Genomic DNA, 20,723 nt, shown 5'->3' on the forward strand with positions numbered 1-20,723 from the left:
GGATTATCATGTTGATCTCATCACTCTATATTAATTTGTTGGGATAATTGATATTGTTTAATTGGGATTGAGTTGGAGGAACCTTCTCAATGTTTAACAACCACCATGATAGTTAGTAAAATTTATTCCTTTGTTGTAGGAAAAAAATAGCTTTATGCAAAACTGTAACCATAAAGCTTTCCACCAGCCATATATGCATGTAGTGATAGCATTTATCTGTTCATTACTCCTTTGTGTTACATTGCCAGCACATTCCATGTGCTGACCCATTTCGGGCTGCAACATATCATGTTGCAAACTTTTCAGACGACGAGTAAGGTGCCATAGGTCGTTGTCGTTCACTCAGCTATGCCGTTGGAGTTTATGGACTCACTTTATCTTCCAAGCCTTCCGATGTTATCTTATTTAGATGGCCTTAAGCCATATTTAGATGGCCTTAAGCCATATTATTGTAAAAGTTCTCTTTTGAGACATTCGTTGTAATAAGTGTGTGATTGAGACTTTGTTATAAATCCTCAAGTACTGTGCGTGTCAGCATTACCGATCCAGGGATGACACTGGTGCACAGAGACTAGACCGTTTGAGGTCTAGTCGCTACAAGATGGTATCAGAGCACACACTGACTGTAGGACATGACCACTAAGTTAAACCATAGGTCACTCTTCTCTACTCATTTCCAACTCCTCTCCCTTTTCCACTCTATAGGATGGCAGACTCAAGGAACAAGTTTACACAACCGGATGAAGACACTCCTTTTGAACGACACCTGAAGGAAGTTACTAGGTACTTGAACATCGGAATACCAAGTTTCACCGGGACCTACATCGCCAATTTACCAGAAGAGGAGCGTTGGATGATTCGAGTTCAAGTTACAGGAAGGACATTCATGCCAGTTACTGAGCCCATAGAGTTTTCCTTTGATGCACCAACCTGGAGTCTAGGAAAGAGCATGGTAGCCCACATCGCCATGGGATGCATTGGAGAAGTTTATCATAAGGATCTTAAGGACACTATTTACCAGATATGTGGGAGCCGAGATGAGCAATGGGAGATGATAAGCACCAAGGGGAAATGACGATACTAGTGGAGAAGAATGACGACCTGACAAGGAAGCTAGGAGTATTCATGGGAGACACCACACCAAGAGGAGATGGCGACCATTCCAAGGACATTCGTTCAGAAAACTACGTCATCATCGACGACACCGATTCTGACCCCGACGATAGAGATGATGACTGCGTTGATGAAGCTGGAGCGGATATCATGGAGTCTTCCACCGATCAAAACTTCTACTCGACCACCATATTATTAGTAGTATTCGCCCATGTATATAGAATAGTCCAAGCACTTTTAATGATAGTTAGATCGGTTGTAAGCCCTTGTTTGAACTGATTGATGTGATATGATTGTGTTTGTCTCATGTGCATATGGGTAGTGTTTTCCCTTTAGACCCCGTTCTATTCTATTTTCTCATCTTTTCTAAACCCATCAGATGCCTCCGAGACGTGACAATGGATTTGCCTTCCCACCGGAGCTCACTCAGTTGATCCTGCAGCAGAATACCTTGATGCAGCTACTAGTTCAGAATCAGAACCAAGGCAACAACAATAACAACCCACCACCACCACCACCAGTTGATCACTTAGCCCGTTTCCTAAGGCTGAATTCGCTGGTGTTCTCTAGTAGCACCGAGCCGATTGTTGCAGATGATTGGCTCCATAAGATTGGAAGTGAGCTCACCGCTGCAGGATGCACAAATGCGGAGAGAGTGCGTTTTGCCACAGCTTGATTGACCCGCAACATCATGGTGGGAGAATTTCACAGCCACTTACCCCATTGACATTGTTACATGGGATCAGTTTCAGCAGGCTTTCCGCACTGCCCATGTTTCAGCAGGAGCAATGAACATGAAGAAGCGCGACAACAAGGAGGACACATAGTGGGCCAGTATGTGGATGAGTTTAGTAAGTTAGCCCGTTATGCCCCTGATGACGTAGCAATTGGTGCTTCTTAGTAGGAGAAGTTTATGGAAGGACTGAATGATGAGCTGAGCATGCAGTTGATGGTGGCAACATTCAACAACTACCAGGAGCTGGTAGATAGAGCTCTTATGATCAAAGGGAAGCAGCAGCATATAGATTGCCGCAAAAGGAAGTATGAACAAGTGAAGTACAATTCAGGAGCTCAGCAAAGACCTCGTTTTACCCCGAACTCGGGAGGACACATTCACCATAACCATGTAGGCCATAATTCCAATGGAGGAAGTTCGCATAACCATAGTGGCCCCAAGAATGGGAATGTGAATGGAGGAAGAAGTAGCCAGAACTGTTCCAACCCAGCAACACCCGCCAAGAAGGATTTAAGTCACATTACTTGTTTCAAGTGCGGGAAGAATGGACACTAGACCACCGAGTGTTCAGAAGCAAAGAATGGAAATGACAATGGAAGCTCTAGGAAGAATCCCAACCCTTTCAATAAGGGTCAAGTGAACCACGTTAGCGTGGAGGAGGTTGAAGAGCACCCAGAAGCAGTTATAGGTAAGCTTTTGGTTAAGTCATTTACTGCAATCGTTCTTTTTTATACTGGTGCATCGCATTCATACATATCAAGGGGATTTGTGGATAAGTATCACCTGCCAACCCAAGCCCTTAGGTCACCCATGTTAGTAACCTCGCCAGGAGCAGAGTATATGGACAATCTATGGTGTGATCGGTTACCCTTAAGGATTGGTAACTACGTGTTCCCCTCAGACCTAATAATATTGGAGTCACAAGGATTGGATGTAATATTAGGCATGGATTGGTTATCGAAGTATGGAGGGAACATTGTTTGTGCGAGTAAGTCGATATTTCTCACTACCCCAGAAGGAAGAAGGTTCAAGTATGTATCCCGGCATGTGCTGAAGAGGACTCAAGTGAATTCCTTATCAGGAGTTGTACAGGAGGAAGTACTAGTGGTGAAGGATTGCACCGATGTATTTTTGGAGGAGTTGCCAGGCATGCCACCGGATCGAGACATTGAGTTTTTGATTGAGCTATTACCAGACATCGAGCCAATATCAAAGAGACGTATCGGATGCCCGCACAGGATTTGGAGGAAATTAAGAAGCAGATTAAGGAGTTAGTGGATAAAGGTTACATTCGACCAAGCTCGTCACCTTGGAGAGCCAAAGTACTTCTAGTGGAGAAGAAGGATGGATCATTAAGGATGGTTGTTGATTATCGTGCATTGAATGAAGTGATGATCAAGAACAAGTACCCACTAGTGATGATCAATGATTTGTTTGACCAGTTGCAAGGAGCTAAAGTATTTTCCAAGATCGATCTGTGATCAGGATACCATCAGCTGAAGATTTGAAATTAGGATATACCTAAGACCGCTTTTACCACGAGGTACGGGCTATACGAGCATACCATTATGTCATTTGCTCTGACTAACGCGCCTGCCTATTTCATGAACATGATGAACAAGGTGTTTATGGAGTTTTTGGATAAGTTCGTCGTGGTGTTCAGTGATGATATATTGGTCTACTCGAAGAATGAAGATGAGCATAAGGAGCATTTGCGTTTGGTTCTCGAGAAGCTCAGGGAACATCAGTTATATGCCAAGTTCAGCAAATGTGAGTTTTGGTTGAAGGAAGTTGGATTTCTCGGACATGTTATATCCGGAGAAGGAATAGCAGTATACCCTACCAAGGTTGTTTCTGTGAGTAAATGGGTAGCACCCACATCAGTTGGAGAAATCAGGAGTTTTCTTGGACTCGCGGGTTATTACCGAAGGTCCATAGAGAATTTCTCCAGGATTGCAAAGCCCATGACAGAGTTGTTGAAGAAGGACACCAAGTTCAAATGGACTGAGGAGTGTGAAGCCAGTTTTCAGGAGTTGAAGAAACGTTTGGTTACAGCCCTAGTGCCGATTCTTCCAGATCAATGGAAGGATTACCAGGTGTATTGCGACGCTTCTCGTTGATGACTTGGAGAGTGCTTATGCAGGAGGGAAGAGTTGTTTCATATGCCTCATGACAGCTTAAACCCCATGAGTTAAATTATGCTGCACACGATTTGGTGTTAGCAGCCATAGTGCATGCATTGAAAACATGGAGACATTTCCTCATCGGAAACCACTGTGAGGTATACACGGATCATAAGAGTTTGAAATATATCTTCATGCGGGAAGGAGTTGAACCTCAGGCAAAGGAGATGGTTGGAGCTCATTAAGGATTATGATATGAAATTGCACTATCATCTCGGAAAGGCTAACGTAGTAGCCGATGCGTTGAGTCGCAAGAGTTATGTTAATACGCTCATGACCGGACGATTACCCAAGGATTTAGCAGAGGATCTTCACGAGCTATGTTTGGAAATAGTTTCGAGAGGTTATGTAGCAGCATTGAAAATTCATTCCACTTTGATGGATAAAATCAGAGAAGCCCAAAAGACTGACAAGGAGATTGCCGAGATAAAGGAAAGGATGAGTAAAGGAAAGGCTAAAGGATTTTGTGAGGATGAGCATGATACTTTATGGTTTGAGGATCGCATATACGTGCCTAATGACCCCGAGATCAGGAAGTTGATTCTGCAGGAGGCCCATGATTCGCCGTATTCGATTCACCCAGGAACACCAAGATGTATCTAGATTTGAGGGAAAGTTTCTGGTGGACAGGAATGAAGAAGGATATTGCTGAGTATGTAGCAGTATGTGATGTATGTCAGAGAGTTAAGGCAGAGCATCAGAAGCCAGCAGGATTGCTACAGCCATTGCTGATACCCGAATGGAAGTGGGACAAGCTTGGCATGGATTTTATCATGGGATTGCCCAGGACTCGTGCAGGCTATGACTCTATATGGGTTGTAGTCGATCGCCTAACGAAAGTAGCTCATTTCATCCCAGTGAAGACCACCTATACTAGTGCTAAGTTGACAAAGATATACACGACCAGGATCGTATGTCTGCATGGAGTTCCGAGGACCATTGTATCAGATAGAGGAACCCAGTTTACCTCAAAGTTCTGGAATCAGTTGCATGAGACCTTGGGTACTAGGCTAGAACTCAGTACATCCTTTCATCCATAGACAGATGGACAGACCGAGAGAGTCAATCAAATTCTGGAGGACATGTTGAGAGCTTGTGCGCTAGATTATGGATCTAGTTGGGACGACAACTTGCCGTATGCAGAGTTCTCTTATAACAACACCTATCAAGCCAGTTTGAAGATGGCCCCTTTCGAAGCCTTGTACAGAAGGAGGTGCATGACACCGTTATTATGGGATGAAGTTGGAGACCGCCAGTTGTTTGGACCAGATTTGTTTAAGGAGTCTGAAGAGAAGGTTAAGTTGATTCGTGATAGACTCAAAGTAGCCCAGTCAAGGCAGAAGAGTTATGCGGATTCTAAACACAAGGAGAAAGTTTACGAAGTCGGAGACAGAGTATACCTTCGTGTGTCCCCGCTTCGAGGAGTTAAGCGTTTTAGAGTTAAGGGAAAGTTAGCACCACGTTTTGTGGGACCATACAAAGTTTTGGAATGTATGAGAGAAGTTGCTTACAAGCTGGAATTGCCAGAAGGATTGTCAGGAGTTCACGATGTGTTTGACGTTTCTCAGTTGAAGAAGTGCCACGCAGAGATGGCTGATATTCCTCTGAGAGATACAGTGCCACTAAGCGATTCAGTTGGATAGTGATTTGACCTATGAGGAGAAACCAGTGAAGATTCTCGAGTTTGCCAACCGAGTCACACGCAGCAAGGTTATCAAGTTTTGCAAAGTTCAGTGGAGCCACCATACCGAGGAGGAAGCCACCTGGGAACGAGAGAAAGACCTACGGAAGGACCACCCACACCTATTTTCTAGCCAACCCGAATCTCGAGGTCGAGATTCATCTTAAGGGGGTAGGTTTGTAACATCCCAAAATTTCAATTTGTAATGTTATACATAGGTCATCATATGGATATCATATTTTATTGCATTTTGGTTGATCCTAGAAATTATAAGCAACTCAAGGACCCACGAAAAGAGTTGGGGATTTCATTATTTTCATATTTGAATTTTCTCAAATATTGAAAAGAGAAACATTTTGGTTTTAATTATTTTTCCTCTTCAAAAATATTTCCAATATTAAAATAAAAGAGAGGGGATAAAATGACTTCCCAAAATAAAAGAAATATTGGAGGAAAGATGTTAAAATCAATAAAATATTTTATTTGGATTTTTATTGCTATTTTATTTGAATTAGAAAAATATGCATGTTTACAAAATTGCAGTTTTAGGCCAGAAAAATGTTCACTTTGTTCTAAATATTTTATTTATATAGTGAAAATTGTTTTTGGCATTTTAGAATCTTTCTTTTATTTTATTAGGATTTTTCTATTTTGGTGGAATTATTTAACAAAAGTCCCGCGGACCGAACTGGAACAGCGGCCCAGCCGGCCCACCTGCGCCGTCGCCTTCGCCGAGCGTGGCCGAGCCGGACTCGCGCCGGAGTTCGGACTGCTATTGCCGCCGCCGCCCGGGGGTGCCCCCTCCCCCAAGTCGGACAACCCCCCTTGACCCCGTATAAAGCCGACCGCCCCGCCGCCCTCCTCCGCCAGCCACCGCCGCCCCGCTACCCAAAGCCGCCGCCGCCTGCGCGCCTCACCGGCGCAAGCTGTTGCCGCCGTGCCGCTTCGCTGTCGCCCACGGTTAACCGAACGGTTAACCGAAAAATAGATCTAGGGTTTCTTGGATCTTCTTATTTGAGTGCCTCTTGTTTGATTGCTTATGTATGCTATTGTTTGTTTGCGATAGAATTCCCGGAGTGCGAAGCGTGCTACTACGAGTCTCTAGGTTTTGCGGATCATCAGCAAGGCAAGTAACACTTTGATCATATCCCTTTATTACCCAGTTTTTATGCATTAGTTACAATCCTCTAACATTGCATGGTTAGGATCTGATTAACATGTGTGTTTGGGAAGTAGATGATGAGGTAGAACCTATTGCCCTTTTATTGTCAAACCTTTGGGAGTTACTTCTACGTTATATGCTCAGGATTTCTATGCTATGCTTGTAGACGTGGTTTGGGTGAGTGTATCCATGATAGATGTGAGTATTGTTCATTAATGGTTAACTTAAGGTGGCTACTTAAATACACATCTGGGTGGATTGGTTGCGGGCATATGGAGAATCCAGTGTTATCCTAGGATATCCCGGAGTACCCGTGTGATCATCCTACGGTTCGCCACCCAGGCTCAAAGGGATCATAAGATTATTTATGCTAAAACTTCCATGTGCAGCCGCAAGCCATTATGGTCTCTGGCATAGTTGAGTATGTTGCATGAGCTCTTGAAGAGGTAGACTAGCAGGTGTAGGGGATGTAGGTGGTACTTGAGGGAGTCCTGGATTAGGGGGTATCCGGACAGCCGGACTATATACATCATCCGGACTATCGAAGCATGGAGATACAAGACTCAAGACTTCGGCCTGTGTCCGGATGGGACTCTCCTTTGCGTGGAAGACAAGCTTGGCGATCCGGATATTATATTTCCTTCCTTGTAACCGACTCCATGTAAACCCTAGCCCTCTCCTGTGTCTATATAAACCGGAGAGGATGGTCCTTAGAGGGCCGATCACAATTACAATCATACCATCATAGGCTAGCTCTTAGGGTTTAGCCTCTACGATCTCGTGGTAGATCTACTCTTGTACTACTCATATGTTCAATATTAATCAAGCAGGAAGTAGGGTTTTACCTCCATTGAGAGGGCTCGAACCTGGGTAAACATTGTGTCCCTTGCTTCCTGTTACCATCAGCCTAAGACGCACAGATCGGGACCCCCTACCCAAGATCCGCCGGTTTCGACACCGACATTGGTGCTTTCATTCAGAGTTCCTCTGTGTCGTCGCTTCAAGGCTTGATGGCGTCTTCAATCATCAACAACACGGTCCAGGGCGAGACTTTTCTCCCCGGACAGATCTTCGTGTTCGGCGGCTTCGCACTGCGGGCCAATTCGCTTGGTCATCTGGAGCATATCGACAGCTACGCCCCTGGACACCAGATCAGGTTTGGAAACCTGAACTACACGGCGTAAATTCGCGGAGACTTGATCTTCGACGGATTCAGGCCTGTGCTGGGAGCGCCGGACAGTGACGATGAGCACGGCCTAGACCTGCTGTCGGACAATGCTCAGGACATCATCCCTGCAGCAGCCCCGGATTTCAATACGGAACAGGTTGCGTCGCCCAAGGACGGAGGGTTAGACCCCACCCCGCAGGCCGCGCACTCATCAGCGGTGGAGCCGGACACAGGTCACATCTCTGTGGAGGCCTGTATTCCTGGGCCCCCGGACTTGTATCCAGTCATTGGTCCCGGTCCGCACACTCTCGAGCCAGCCGAGCCAGGTTGGGCTCCGGTAATGGAGTTTACCGCTGCGGACATCTTTCAGCACTCGCCCTTTGCGACATGCTGAACTCTTTAAAGTCTCTCTCTTTGTCAGGAGGCTCTGGGCCGAACTATGTCCGGCTTGAGTGGGAAGCAGGCGACGAAGAAATTCGCTGCCCACCCACCACCCACTTCATTGCCACGATCGATGATTTAACCGACATGCTTGACTTCGACTTCGAAGACATCGACGGTATGGACGACGATGCCGGAGACGTACAGGAGCCACCGCTCACAGGGCGGTGGACAGCCACCTCTTCATACGATATATATCTGGTGGACACTCCGAAAGAAACCAATGGTGATGAGGCAACGGAGGATAACCCCTCCAAGAAAAAAGCAAAGCATGGGCGTCGCCAGCGCCGCTCCAATCCCCGCCAAGCCAATACCGGCACCGGAGACGAAAACAATATGGACGGTGCCGACGATGAATACAACCCTGAAGAGCCCGCCTTTGAGCAGGCCGAACAGGAAGATGGGCATGACAGCCCATATGAACAGGCGAAGGACGGGTATCCGGAGGAGGACAACTACATGCCCCCCTCCGAAGACGAGATTAGCCTCGGCAACGATGAGTTCGGCGTGCCCGAGGACCCCGCAGAGCAGGAGCGCTTCAAGCGTCGGCTTACTGCCACTGCGAGAAGCCTGAAGAAGAAGCAGCATCAGCTTCAAGCTGATCAAGACCTGCTCGTAGATAGATGGACAGAAGTCCTGGCAGCCGAGGAATATGGACTCGAGCGCTACACGGCTGACCGACCGCCTCGATGCCGGGATAAAGCGGCATATCAGCCTGAATACCAGCCTGCACCCCCGCGCCAGTTTACTACGGCCCGGGGTAATACTCAGGTCCTGCGCGATAAACTGGATAACGCTGCAGGACAACCAAGATCGATCTACGGATCACGGGGGCGCGCTGCAGCACATGACGATGACCGCCATACCGGACACACTAACAGCAAATCCGGCCGGGCCGAATATAACCAGTCAGACGCAGCCGGACTGCGTCGCGACATAGGCCGGCACAGATGTGCCGCACACCCCCTCTGCTTCAGCGATGAAGTGATGGATCATGAATTCCCAGAAGGGTTCAAACCCGTAAACATAGAATCATACGATGGCGCAACAGACCCTGCGGTATGGATTGAAGATTTCCTTCTCCACATTCACATGGCCCGCGGAGATGATCTACATGCCATCAAGTATCTTCCCCTTAAGCTCAAAGGACCCGCCCGACACTGGCTAAACAGCCTGCCCGCAAATTCCATTGGCAGTTGGGAAAACCTGGAAGACGCATTTCTTGACAACTTCCAAGGCACATATGTGTGACCTATGGATGTCGACGACTTGAGCCACATTACTCAACAACCCGGAGAATCAGCCAGGAAATTCTGGACTCGGTTCCTAACTAAAAAGAACTAAATAGTTGACTGTCCGGACGCCGAAGCCCTGGCAGCCTTCAAGCATAATATCCGTGACGAGTGGCTCACCCGACACCTCGGCCAGGAGAAACCCAAGTCTATGGCAGCTCTCACGACACTAATGACCCGCTTTTGCGCGGGCGAGGACAGTTGGTTGGCTCGCAGCAGCACTACGCCACATTCTGGCACGATAGATGTCCGTGACAATAACGGCAAGCTACGGCGCAACAGACACAAGCGACAGAACAACGACGACAACACCGAAGACACGACGGTCAATGCCAGATTAAGCGGATCCAAATTCGGTCAGCGGAAGAAGCCATTCAAGAGAAACAATCAGGGACCGTCCAGTCTAGACCGTATACTGGAGCGCTCGTGCCAAATTCATGGCACCCCGGACAAGCCAGCCAACCACACCAATAGAGACTGCTGGGTATTTAAACAGGCTGGCAAAATAAACGACGAAAACAAGGACAAGGGGCTGCACAGCAACGATGACGAGGAGCCCCGGCGTCCGAACATGGGGGGACAGAAGAAATCCCCCCCAGGTGAAAACGGTCAACATGATCTACGCCACCCACATTGCCAAGCGGGAACGGATGAAAGCACTATGGGACGTCTACGCGATGGAGCCAGTCGTCCCCAAATTTAACCCATGGTCAGCTTATCCGATCACCTTTGATCGTAGGGATCATCCTACTAGCATCCGTCACGGCGGCTCGGCCGCATTGGTCCTAGACCCAATCATAGGCGGATTTCACCTCACAAAAGTCCTTATGGACGGAGGCAGCAGCCTGAACCTCCTTACCAGGATACAGTGCGCAAAATGGGCATCGATGCTTCAAGGATTAAGCCCACCAAAACCACCTTTAAGGGTGTAATTCCTGGAGTAGAGGCCCGTTGTACGGGCTCTATAACATTGGAAGTGGTCTTCGGATCTCCGGATAACTTCCAAAGCAAAGAGCTCATCTTCGATATCGTCCCTTTCCATAGTGGTTACCACACACTGCTCGGACGAACCGCATTCGCTAGATTCAATGCGGTACCACACTATGCATACCTCAAGCTCAAGATGCTAGGCCCGCGTGGGGTCATAACAGTCAACGGAAATATGGACCGCTCTCTCCGTACAGAAGAGCACACTACAGCCCTTGTGGCAGAAGTACAATGCGGCCTCCTCCGGCAAACCACCAGTCCGGCGACGACAATCTCAAGCTCCGTCAAGCGAGGGCGGAACACCCCGCAACAGGATCAGCAGGCACACCAAGAGCACGACTAGCAGTCCGGCCTCCGCTCAAATCCCATCAAAGCAGCATTCGTGCCCCGCGTACACAATTATGCACTCAAAATACTATGGGCACAGGCAGAGGCGTAGCAGTGGCTCAGTCAACAGTACGGTATTGCTTCGTAACCTTTTCTTTCACCTTTAAGGACATGGCTTTAGTGCAGCTTCTCCAGAAGAGCCGGATTGTCGGACTTACATAGGAGAGCAAACCAAGGTGGCAACAGGCTTTGCGCACGGAAGGAAATACCCAGGTGGAATCTATTTGCGATCATTATACCTGCTTTATCTATCTGTACGTAGCCTGCCTATGGATATGGTATGTCAAATAATCCTATTTATCTCCGCTTAATGCATTCATTGTAAACATACGCCTAAACGTATTATTCATCAATGGGAGATCATATATAGCGTCAGCTTATTATTCTTATTTGAGCATTTTTTCTTACAAATGACTTTTAATATTGCATCCGTACACTTTGGTACGTTGACTTTGCCAGGGGCTTCTTATGCCGCCCCGTAATATGGCACGACAAGTATGAACACTTTCAACAGTGCGGCACCCCGAACTTATAGCATTATATGCATCAGCTCCGAATCATGTCTTGGGTCTATAGTTGGGATAGCCCGGCTCCCTTGTTTTGGTGCCTTACGTTCCATTATATCGGCTAAGGTAGCGCAGGGAGAATTAGTGTGATTGTGCCCTGGTTCTTCCGGACGAGCACCTCAGTAGAGAAAGCCAAAAACTGACCAGCATGATGTGGCGAGAGATGGTCGCTGTTCGAGAGGTCTTAAAATCCTTAAAGATTTTTCCGCTTTAGGCGATAAATCGGCTTCATCCGATCTAGGCGTGTATAGCGCCCCAATTCGGTCTTCCGGATTCTAGGGGCTTCGCCGAAATTTTAAATTATAGACTTCTATGGCTAAGTGAAGGTTATAAAGCCGCATAGTCCGATTGCCTTGTTCGCTGCGCTGGACACCTCCTTAAGGGACCAAACATTTGGATCAAGAGTGTCCGGGTTATCCACGAACACCCCAGTACTAGTTACATGGGGGCGGAAGCCGACGACTGGCCTACTTTCAGAATTTGATAAATAGCCGCACAGAAGGTAATATTTTAAATAACAAAAGCGCTACTTAGAGCAAGTAACTTCGTCTTTCAATTACAAACATGATAGAAGTGAATTTATTCAAAAATTATGTCCTTGGTACATTCATCGGCCACGAGGCGAGCACCCTTCATAACGCCATCATAATACTTCTCGGGAACGCGATGCGGCTTGACCTCTGGCGGCCCGTCCTTCACCAGCTTCTCCGCATCCAGCTTGCCCCAATGCACCTTCGCACGGGCAAGGGCCCGACAGGCACCCTCAACGCAAACGGATCGTTTGATGACTTCCAGTCGCGGACAGGCATTCACCATCCGCTTGATCAGGCCGAAGTAGCTGGTGGGCAGGGGCTCACTAGGCAACATCCGGACTATGAAATCCTTCATAGCCACTTCGGCCGCCCTGTGGAGTTCGACCAACTGCTTCAGTTGGTCACTCAGAGACGTTGCATGTTCGGCCCCAGCATACTGTGACCAGAACAGCTTCTCTGTTGAGCTCCCCTCCTGAGCACGGTAGAACTCCGCGGCGTCTGACACGCTGCATGGCAGATCTGCGAATGCCCCTGGAGAGCTCCGGACTCGTGTAAGTAAAAGAAACGCCTCCTCCACATGTTTGCTTTGCATAAAGAATTTCTTACCCGCCGCTATCTTTTTGGCCTCCTGGATTTCCTGCTGTGCTCTCTTGGCTTCGGCCTTGGCGTCTTTTACACTTGTAAGGGCCTTCGCAAGCTCAGCCTCTTTTGCTTTAAGCTCATGCTCCACGGACTCGAAACTTTTGTCGAGCTCCTGGAGCTCTTCTTGTACTTCGCCCACTCGGGCCTCTTGCTTTTTGCGCTCCTCGGGTTCCAAGGCCGCCTTGTGTTCGACCTCAGACAGCGCTTTCTTAAGAGACGCCACTTCGGTGGTGGCCTCTGTCACCAAATCACAACGCCTCGTCGTTAGAATAACCAATATTATTTATACTTTACTATATGAGAGAGGGGAATCATTCACCTTTGCTCTCCTCGAGCTGCCTCCTCATCAGGCCGAGCTCTCCCTGTGCCCGCTCCAAGTCCTGCTTTAGGCTGGCGATTTCGGTCGTATGGACAGCAGCGGCCAGTAGCACAACCTGTTTATTTACATTCAAACTTATTGTTAGACTCCTGCGGATTATAATTGACCCTCCGTTTGGTTTTACCTTCTGAACACCAAACAGAGTATCAGGGGCTACTACCTATCGGGTGGTACTTTCACACATTTTTACTTACCTCAAAGCCTGTCAGGAGGCTGGTGCAGGCTTCGGTTAGTCCGCTCTTGGCAGACGAAACCTTCTGAATCACCGCACTCATAAGAGTACGGTGCTCTTCATCTAGGGAAGCGCCACGAAGCGCTTCCAGCAGACAATCCGGCGCCTCGGGCGTAACGGAAGTCCTCGATACGGACGACCCTCCCTCCCTAATGAGGGGCTGCCCGCCTGAGTCCGGAACCACTAAAGGCTTCGGAATAGTGTTCGGCTGAGAGCCCGGCTTACCGTGGCTCTCATCAACACGATCCGCGGGGATCTTGAACCCCGCGAGTCCGACGTCTGGGACGCCGCCTTGAGGCGCCTCCAAGGCCACCTCCCCCATCTCTGGGAGCCTTTGGGACAACACCTCCGTGTCGTCCGCAGGCCGAGGAGAAGTGGCCATCGGGAGTGAGTTCATTGCTGACTCACTCAAGGACCCGTCCGAAGATGACACTTTGGGATGGGCCTTGGCCGGACTGCATACGAGTTCGGCATTACAACAAAACTATGAAGCAAAATTACGATGGAGTGCGGGTACTTACGATCGCACAAGAGGCTTCTTCCTCGGCAGCCACCCTTCCTCGTTATCGGCGACAGTGGCGGAGTAGTCCGGAAGGGACACCTTTCCCTGCTTGGACGTCCCAGCCTCCTCCACCGGGGAGGCCTTCCTCTTTTTCTCCCCCCTAGTACGGGGAGGTGGAGTTTCTTCTTGTTCCCCCCCACTTCTGTGGGAGGAATCTGCCTCGTCATCATCAGACGACAAGGGTATGACGGCCTTGCGCCGGGGGCCTCTCCTGGTCCCCTGGTCCACCGCCGGCCCCCCATCCTTTCCGGATGGGGCGGCCTCCTCCTCTTCTTCTTCTTCCCCTTCGGGGGAGGAGTGCGCCTCGTCGTCTTCGGACGAGGCTTGTGCAACCTTACGTCGGAGACCCTTTCGGGTCCCCGGGGTCTTCTTATCGGCCTTCTTCTCCGGCCCCTTATAGGGCGCCGGGACCAGCATCTTCGTCAGAAGATCATTAGCTGGGCTTTCTGGCAGCGGAGCCGGACAGTCAATCCGCTCCGCTGTCTCCACATAATCCTGCACAAATATACACAATTACTCAAGACTCCCCCATGAATGTATTGGGAAAAACCGAATCCGGTGGCGGCCTGAGAACTCACCTGAATAGGACACCGTGCGGCGTGGAGCCCACGGTCCTCGGATATGGGAGGAGGTACTTCAGAGGCCTTGAACAACGCCTTCCACGCGTTTTTGTGCTTCATGCCGTAGAGCCTCTGAAGCGTCTAGTGTTCGGCCGGGGCGAACTCCCACAGATTGAATGCCCGCCTTTGGCACGGCAGGATTTGGCGAACGAGCATGACCTGGATCACATTGACAAGCTTGATGTTCTTGTTCCTCATGCCCTTGATGCAGTTTGTGAGTCCGGTCAGCTCTGTAGATTCGCCCCATAACAGGCCCTTCTGTTCCCAGGAGGTGAGCCGCATAGGGGTTCCAGATCGGAACTCGGGGGCCGCCACCCAGTTGGCGTCGCGTGGCTCGGTGATGTAGAACCACCCCGATTGCCACCCCTTCACGGTTTCCGCAAAGGAGCCGACAAGCCAGGTGACGTTAGGCATTTTGCCCACCATGGCTCCTCCGCACTCCGCTTGCTGGCCGCTCACGATCTTCGGCTTCACGCAGAAGGTTTGGAGCCACAAGCCGAAATGAGGCTTGATGCGGAGGAAAGCCTCGCACACGACGATGAACGCCGAGATGTTGAGGACGAAGTTCGGGGCTTGATCATGGAAATCTAGCCCGTAGTAGAATATGAGCCCCCAGACGAAGGGGTGGAGTGGAAACCCCAGTCCACGGACGAAGTGGGCAAGAAACACGATCCTCTCGTGGGGTCCTGGAGTTGGAATGACTTGCCCGCCGTCTGGTAGCCGGTGCGCTATGTCTGCGGCCAAGTATCCGGTCGCCCGAAGACTTGCGATGTTCTTCTCCTTCATGGTGGAAGCCACCCATTTTCCTCCTGCTCCGGACATGTTTAGCTGTGTGGAGAAGACTTGGACTAGGGCGCTGGAGCTCGAGGAGGCAAGAGTGGGCAGAGGAGGAAGAAGGCGTGGGTAAGAATGGGGAACTCTTATCCCTTTATAGAGGCGACAAAAGCGGTGCGCCTCCCCACTAGCCTGTTGAGAATCACTTACTTCCCACGCACCACGATTGATGGCACAGGGGGATTACCCATACCCGTATTGATGAGAATCCCGTGATAAGGGGACATGATCTCTGCTTTGACAAGATGTGTCAAGGAAACCGCCTCGCAATGCGCGATGTGGCTGGTTGTGGAAAAATGGTTCGAATAATGATCTGGCTGTAATGGCATGTCACGTCGTCTAAAAGTTGTCAGCTGAAGTATCATTCTCTCTACGGTGGTATGTGAAGATCATTTTGCAGATCCGGACACGGTCTACGTGTTCGATAATAACCTTGGAGTATTCGGAGAAGGAACCCGCCTTGCAATGCTGAAGACAAGACTGCGCGCCGGACTCATCGTCATTGAAGCCTGGTTCAGGGGCTACTGAGGGAGTCCTGGATTAGGGGGTATCCGTACAGCCGGACTATATACATCGTCCGGACTATCAAAGCGTGGAGATACAAGACTCAAGACTTCGACCCGTGTCCGGATGGGACTCTCCTTTGCGTGGAAGACAAGCTTGGCGATCCGGATATTATATTTCCTTCCTTGTAACCGACTCCATGTAAATCCTAGCCCTCTCCGGTGTCTATATAAACCGGAGAGGATGGTCCTTAGAGGGCCAATCACAATTACAATCATACCATCATAGGCTAGCTCTTAGGGTTTAGCCTCTACGATCTCGTGGTAGATCTACTCTTGTACTACTCATATCTTCAATATTAATCAAGCAGGAAGTAGGGTTTTACCTCCATCGAGAGGGCCCGAACCTGGGTAAACATTGTGTCCATTGCTTCCTGTTACCATCAGCCTAAGACGCACAGATCGGGACCCGCTACCCGAGATCCGCCGGTTTTGACACCGACAGTACTGTCTACCCGGAGTAGAGAGTTAATGCTTCTGAAAGACTGTGTCTCGGTCATCCGTTTCTCAAACACCATGTAGTGCGAGAAATCTAACGAAGGAGATCGAGTCTTATGGGGAAAAGTTTGCAAACCTCTGCAGAGTGTATAAACTAATCATGGTTAGCCGTGTCCCCGTTATGGACATCTTGAGTATGTAGTTCTTGGATTATCATGTTGATCTCATCACTCTATATTAATTTGTTGGGATAATTGATATTGTTTAATTGGGATTGAGTTGGAGGAACCTTCTCAATTTTTAATAACCACCATGATAGTTAGTAAAATTTATTCCTTTGTTGTAGGGAAAAATTGGCTTTATGCAAAACTGTAACCATAGAGCTTTCCACCAGCCATAGTTGCATGTAGTGATATCATTTATCTGTTCATTACCCCTTTGTGTTACATTGCCAGCATATTCCATGTGCTGACCCGTTTCGGGCTGCAACATATCATGTTACAGGCTTTTCAGACGAGTAAGGTGACATAGGTCGTTGTCATTCACTCAGCTATGTCGTTGGAGTTGATGGGCTCACTTTATCTTCCAAGCCTTCCGCTGTTATCTTATTTAGATGGCCTTAAGTCATATTATTGTAAAAAGTTCTCTTTTGAGACATTCGTTGTAATAAGTGTGTGACTGAGACTTTGTTATAAATCCTCAAGTACTGTGTGTGTCAGTATTACCGATCCAGGGATGACACTGGTGCACAGAGACTAGACTGTTTGAGGTCTGGTCGCTACATTTCTAGATGCACATTTTGACTAGCTAGTGCACTAGCACGCCTTATGTATCTAGTGGATCATCCGAAATGTCCAAGATAAAACATCACATGAAAACTAAGGAAAATGAACTTACTATGAAAAATAAATATGCACTATTTAGTTTAGGTAGGAGCAGACATTGTTTTTTTTTCCGAATATAGGAGCAGACATTGTTGATATAAAAGTAGGAGAAAATGCAAACAAGGAGTATCAAGTGCTTACAAGGGATGCCATAATCACAGACAGGCAGGTATGTCGATTTTATTACGATTTCAGTCAAGTGACATAACATATAGAAAAGAAGAAAGAAATTTTTGCACAGGTCTTCATGTAAGATCTCACGAATATAGTATCGATTGAGACTTTGCTATGTCTCAGTTGACAGATATTTTGCAATCCCAAAACAACGAAGTTTTTACATCATCAACAAGGTGTTTTAATTTCTTTGATGAAAGCGAGATCATCAACAAGGTGTGGGGGGAGCCTCAAACACTTGCCAGTGTCGTACGTATCCTTTTGTCTTTGATGATACAGTACTACTCTACTTGCACGCGCGCGCTGTCCTCGCGAGACAGTCATCGTCGCCAAAGCTCCAGAGCCCCAGCTGGCTGTCGTCGATCTTCTCGGCATCGGCGCCGAACAGGCTATCCAGCCACTCGTACGAGCTGCTGTCCAAGAAACCGAATTGGTCATCGAACATGAAAGGATCTAACAGTTGGTTGGCGGAGTCGTCGGACGCTGCCGGCAGAACCGCGTCGGCTTCGATCCGGGGCCGCTTCTTGGGGCTGGCCAGGTCGACGACGGACTGGCTGGACTCCACTTCAGCATGGACATATTGCGCCATGACCTCGTCGGACGCAGACATGCCCTGCCACGAGAAGTCCGGCAGGGCGCCGCTTGATTCGGAACTCATCCCGCCGGCATCCGCTGCTCCAGCATCACCCTCTTCGTCGTCGACGAGGTCAATAACAAGGCACGGCGTCGCCTTCGCGGCCACGTGGCGCTTGGGTGCGCTCGTGGACGAAGAGGGGAAGTTGAGCCTGGCGCTGGCGCCGCGGAAGTCGCGGGCGGCGTCGTCGTAGGCGTGCGCGGCGGCCTCGGCGGAGGGGAAGGTGCCGAGCCAGATCCGGACGCCCTTGACGGGGTCGCGGATCTCTGCCGCCCATTTGCCCCACGGCCGGCGCCGGACGCCCCTATACTGTGCCGGACTACTGCCACCGCGCCTCGCTGCCGGCTGCCTGTGGGCGCCAAACTCGAAGCCCGCGCGCTGGAGCACCTCCTCCTCCGCAGAGTCCTCGTCGAAGCGCTTGAAAGCAGCCTCGAAGTCGTCGACCCTCGGCCGCTTGGGCAAGAGGTGGACCGCCGTGACGCTCCTGGGCGGCGCGCTCGGTATGAGCTCGGCGAGGATTGCACCGCCGCACATCTTCGCTCACTTCTTGCTGTGTGTAAGTAACAAGGTATACGTGCCTGCGTCCCCTGGCTTGTCGGTCGCTACCCTCTTTCTTACTTTGAGTGATGATGACCTCAGGGCAGCTTGATCAAGGTGGTGCGTACGTTCTGTGGTGTTGCGTTTGGTCGCGGGTGTCCGGAGGTAATATATAGACGGCGAGCCGCTTGGAGGGGCTGAGGGGGCAAAGTCTCCAAAATTCATGGCGGATAAGGACGTGCGGCGGGAAACGGACATGAAGAGCCGATGCGTGCATCTAGTACAAGACGACAGCCCCACACTTAGGAATGTCTATCCTGTAGCTGAGGTCACCGGTGCAAGGATACTTTCCCCAAACCCTGGCCTGCACGGCGTGCTAGTTTTGCCGTAAGACGGTATTGCCAAGTGGACGATTTAGTTAACCCACAGTGCTTAAATCTACTAGCTTATTCATCGTACTGCCGAGGCATGTACGTGATATCTGATGGCTTAAGAATTTGTAATATTTTTCAAGTGATTCTCATTTGGTTTCATCGAGTCTTTGTTACTTCTTGGTTATTTATAACAGTTTGTCTAATTCACATTTTGATGTTTTTTAAGGATGTCATATCTAAGCTCCAACAAATATATAATGCAGCAACAAGAAACAAAAAAAACTAGGACAAAAAAAATAGACCACAAACAAAGTGGAAATCTAGATGTGACATAACTATGTCACATCTAGATGTGTCCTAGACAGACCCTATTTCTAAAGCTAATCCTTCCAAAGAAAAAAGATACCGTTTTTTCATTGTTTGACAGGAATTGTCATATATGGAAGGAAATCAAAGAGGACTACTGCAAATCAAGTCAAATGGAGCAACTTCCATATGGAGAGCCAAGCCACTAGGTGCATCAGAGCAAAATATACGACCTTTCGTACGACCGCAAGCACTCGTATGAGGTGCCAATAGTTCCACCATGTCTATACAAGACACTTTCGTGAAGAGGCCTAGGGAAAAAGAGAACCCTAGCCACCGCAACCACAACCACAACAGAAGAAGAGAAGATCCAAAGAACCTTGGGAGATCTTCTTAGTTTTGGTCCTTTCATCTCCATCATCATCTTTTTTTTCTCAAATACGCACAAGCATGCGTATCATATATTAAAGATAGAAAAGGGGGTAAAGAGCCCCTCTACAGGAGTGTGATGAAACACACCCAAGTCCACCCTAGTTACACATGTAGCGACTACTCACGATACACCCACCATGACAACCCAATAAAGAAATCGTCCATGTCCCCTTTGAGGATAACAGCTTGAGCCCAAATTCTCCCCTCATCCAAAATCCTAGTCCCAAGTCATGTAAGGGATGGAGACTCCCACTAGTAGAAAAACACCTAATAGTCCCGGTTCATAAGGGCCTTTAGTCCCGGTTCATGAACTGGGACTAATGGGTCGTTACTAATACCTCCACCCGTTAGTCCCGGTTCAAACACGAACCGGGACCAATGTGCCTCCACGTGGGCCTGTGCGCCGAGCCCAGTCAGGGGGCCTTTGGTCCCGGTTGGAGGCACCAACCGGGACCAAAAGTCCATGTTTTTTTTTTGAAAAGTGGCTGGTTTAGGGGTTTTGGGGGTTATTTTTAGGTTGTTATTAGCTAACTAATAGAGAGAAGGGTCCTCTCTTATATCTTCGTCCTTGGTTTACCAACGCTGCTGCTATATATGTTTATTTCACCCGCTGATATAATAAATCATGCATGCTCGCATCATACATCATCATATATAATAACAACTCCTACTAATCATGCATCATCATACAACTTCTACTCGTTATTAATAATAAGTCATACGATCATCATCCTCATAGTCATCGAACCCAACCCTACATAATTGTTCTTAGCACATGATCATCAGTATCAGGTAGGACATGACCTAAACACCCTTAAGGTAAAATAGCATAAAACAATATAGACCCTGACTCTCCATTATGA

General features: G+C 48.7%; 1 protein-coding gene across 1 annotated transcript; it reads right to left on the reverse strand.

The window, feature by feature from the left end:
* Positions 1–17,558: 17,558 nt before the first annotated feature.
* On the reverse strand, positions 17,559–18,876 carry LOC119291671 (ethylene-responsive transcription factor ERF112-like). The gene has a single exon (XM_037570478.1). It carries the CDS (start codon positions 18,743–18,745, stop codon positions 17,864–17,866), a length of 882 nt encoding a protein of 293 aa, XP_037426375.1. The 5' UTR covers positions 18,746–18,876; the 3' UTR covers positions 17,559–17,863.
* Positions 18,877–20,723: the final 1,847 nt, after the last annotated feature.

This window comes from Triticum dicoccoides, chromosome 4B (genome assembly GCF_002162155.2).
Source record: "Triticum dicoccoides isolate Atlit2015 ecotype Zavitan chromosome 4B, WEW_v2.0, whole genome shotgun sequence".
Taxonomy (NCBI): domain Eukaryota; kingdom Viridiplantae; phylum Streptophyta; class Magnoliopsida; order Poales; family Poaceae; genus Triticum; species Triticum dicoccoides.

Coding starts and splice junctions, on each gene's coding strand:
- LOC119291671 (XM_037570478.1), bottom strand. CDS start 18,745: ATGTGCGGCGGTGCAATCCTCGCCGAGCTCATACCGAGCGCGCCGCCC.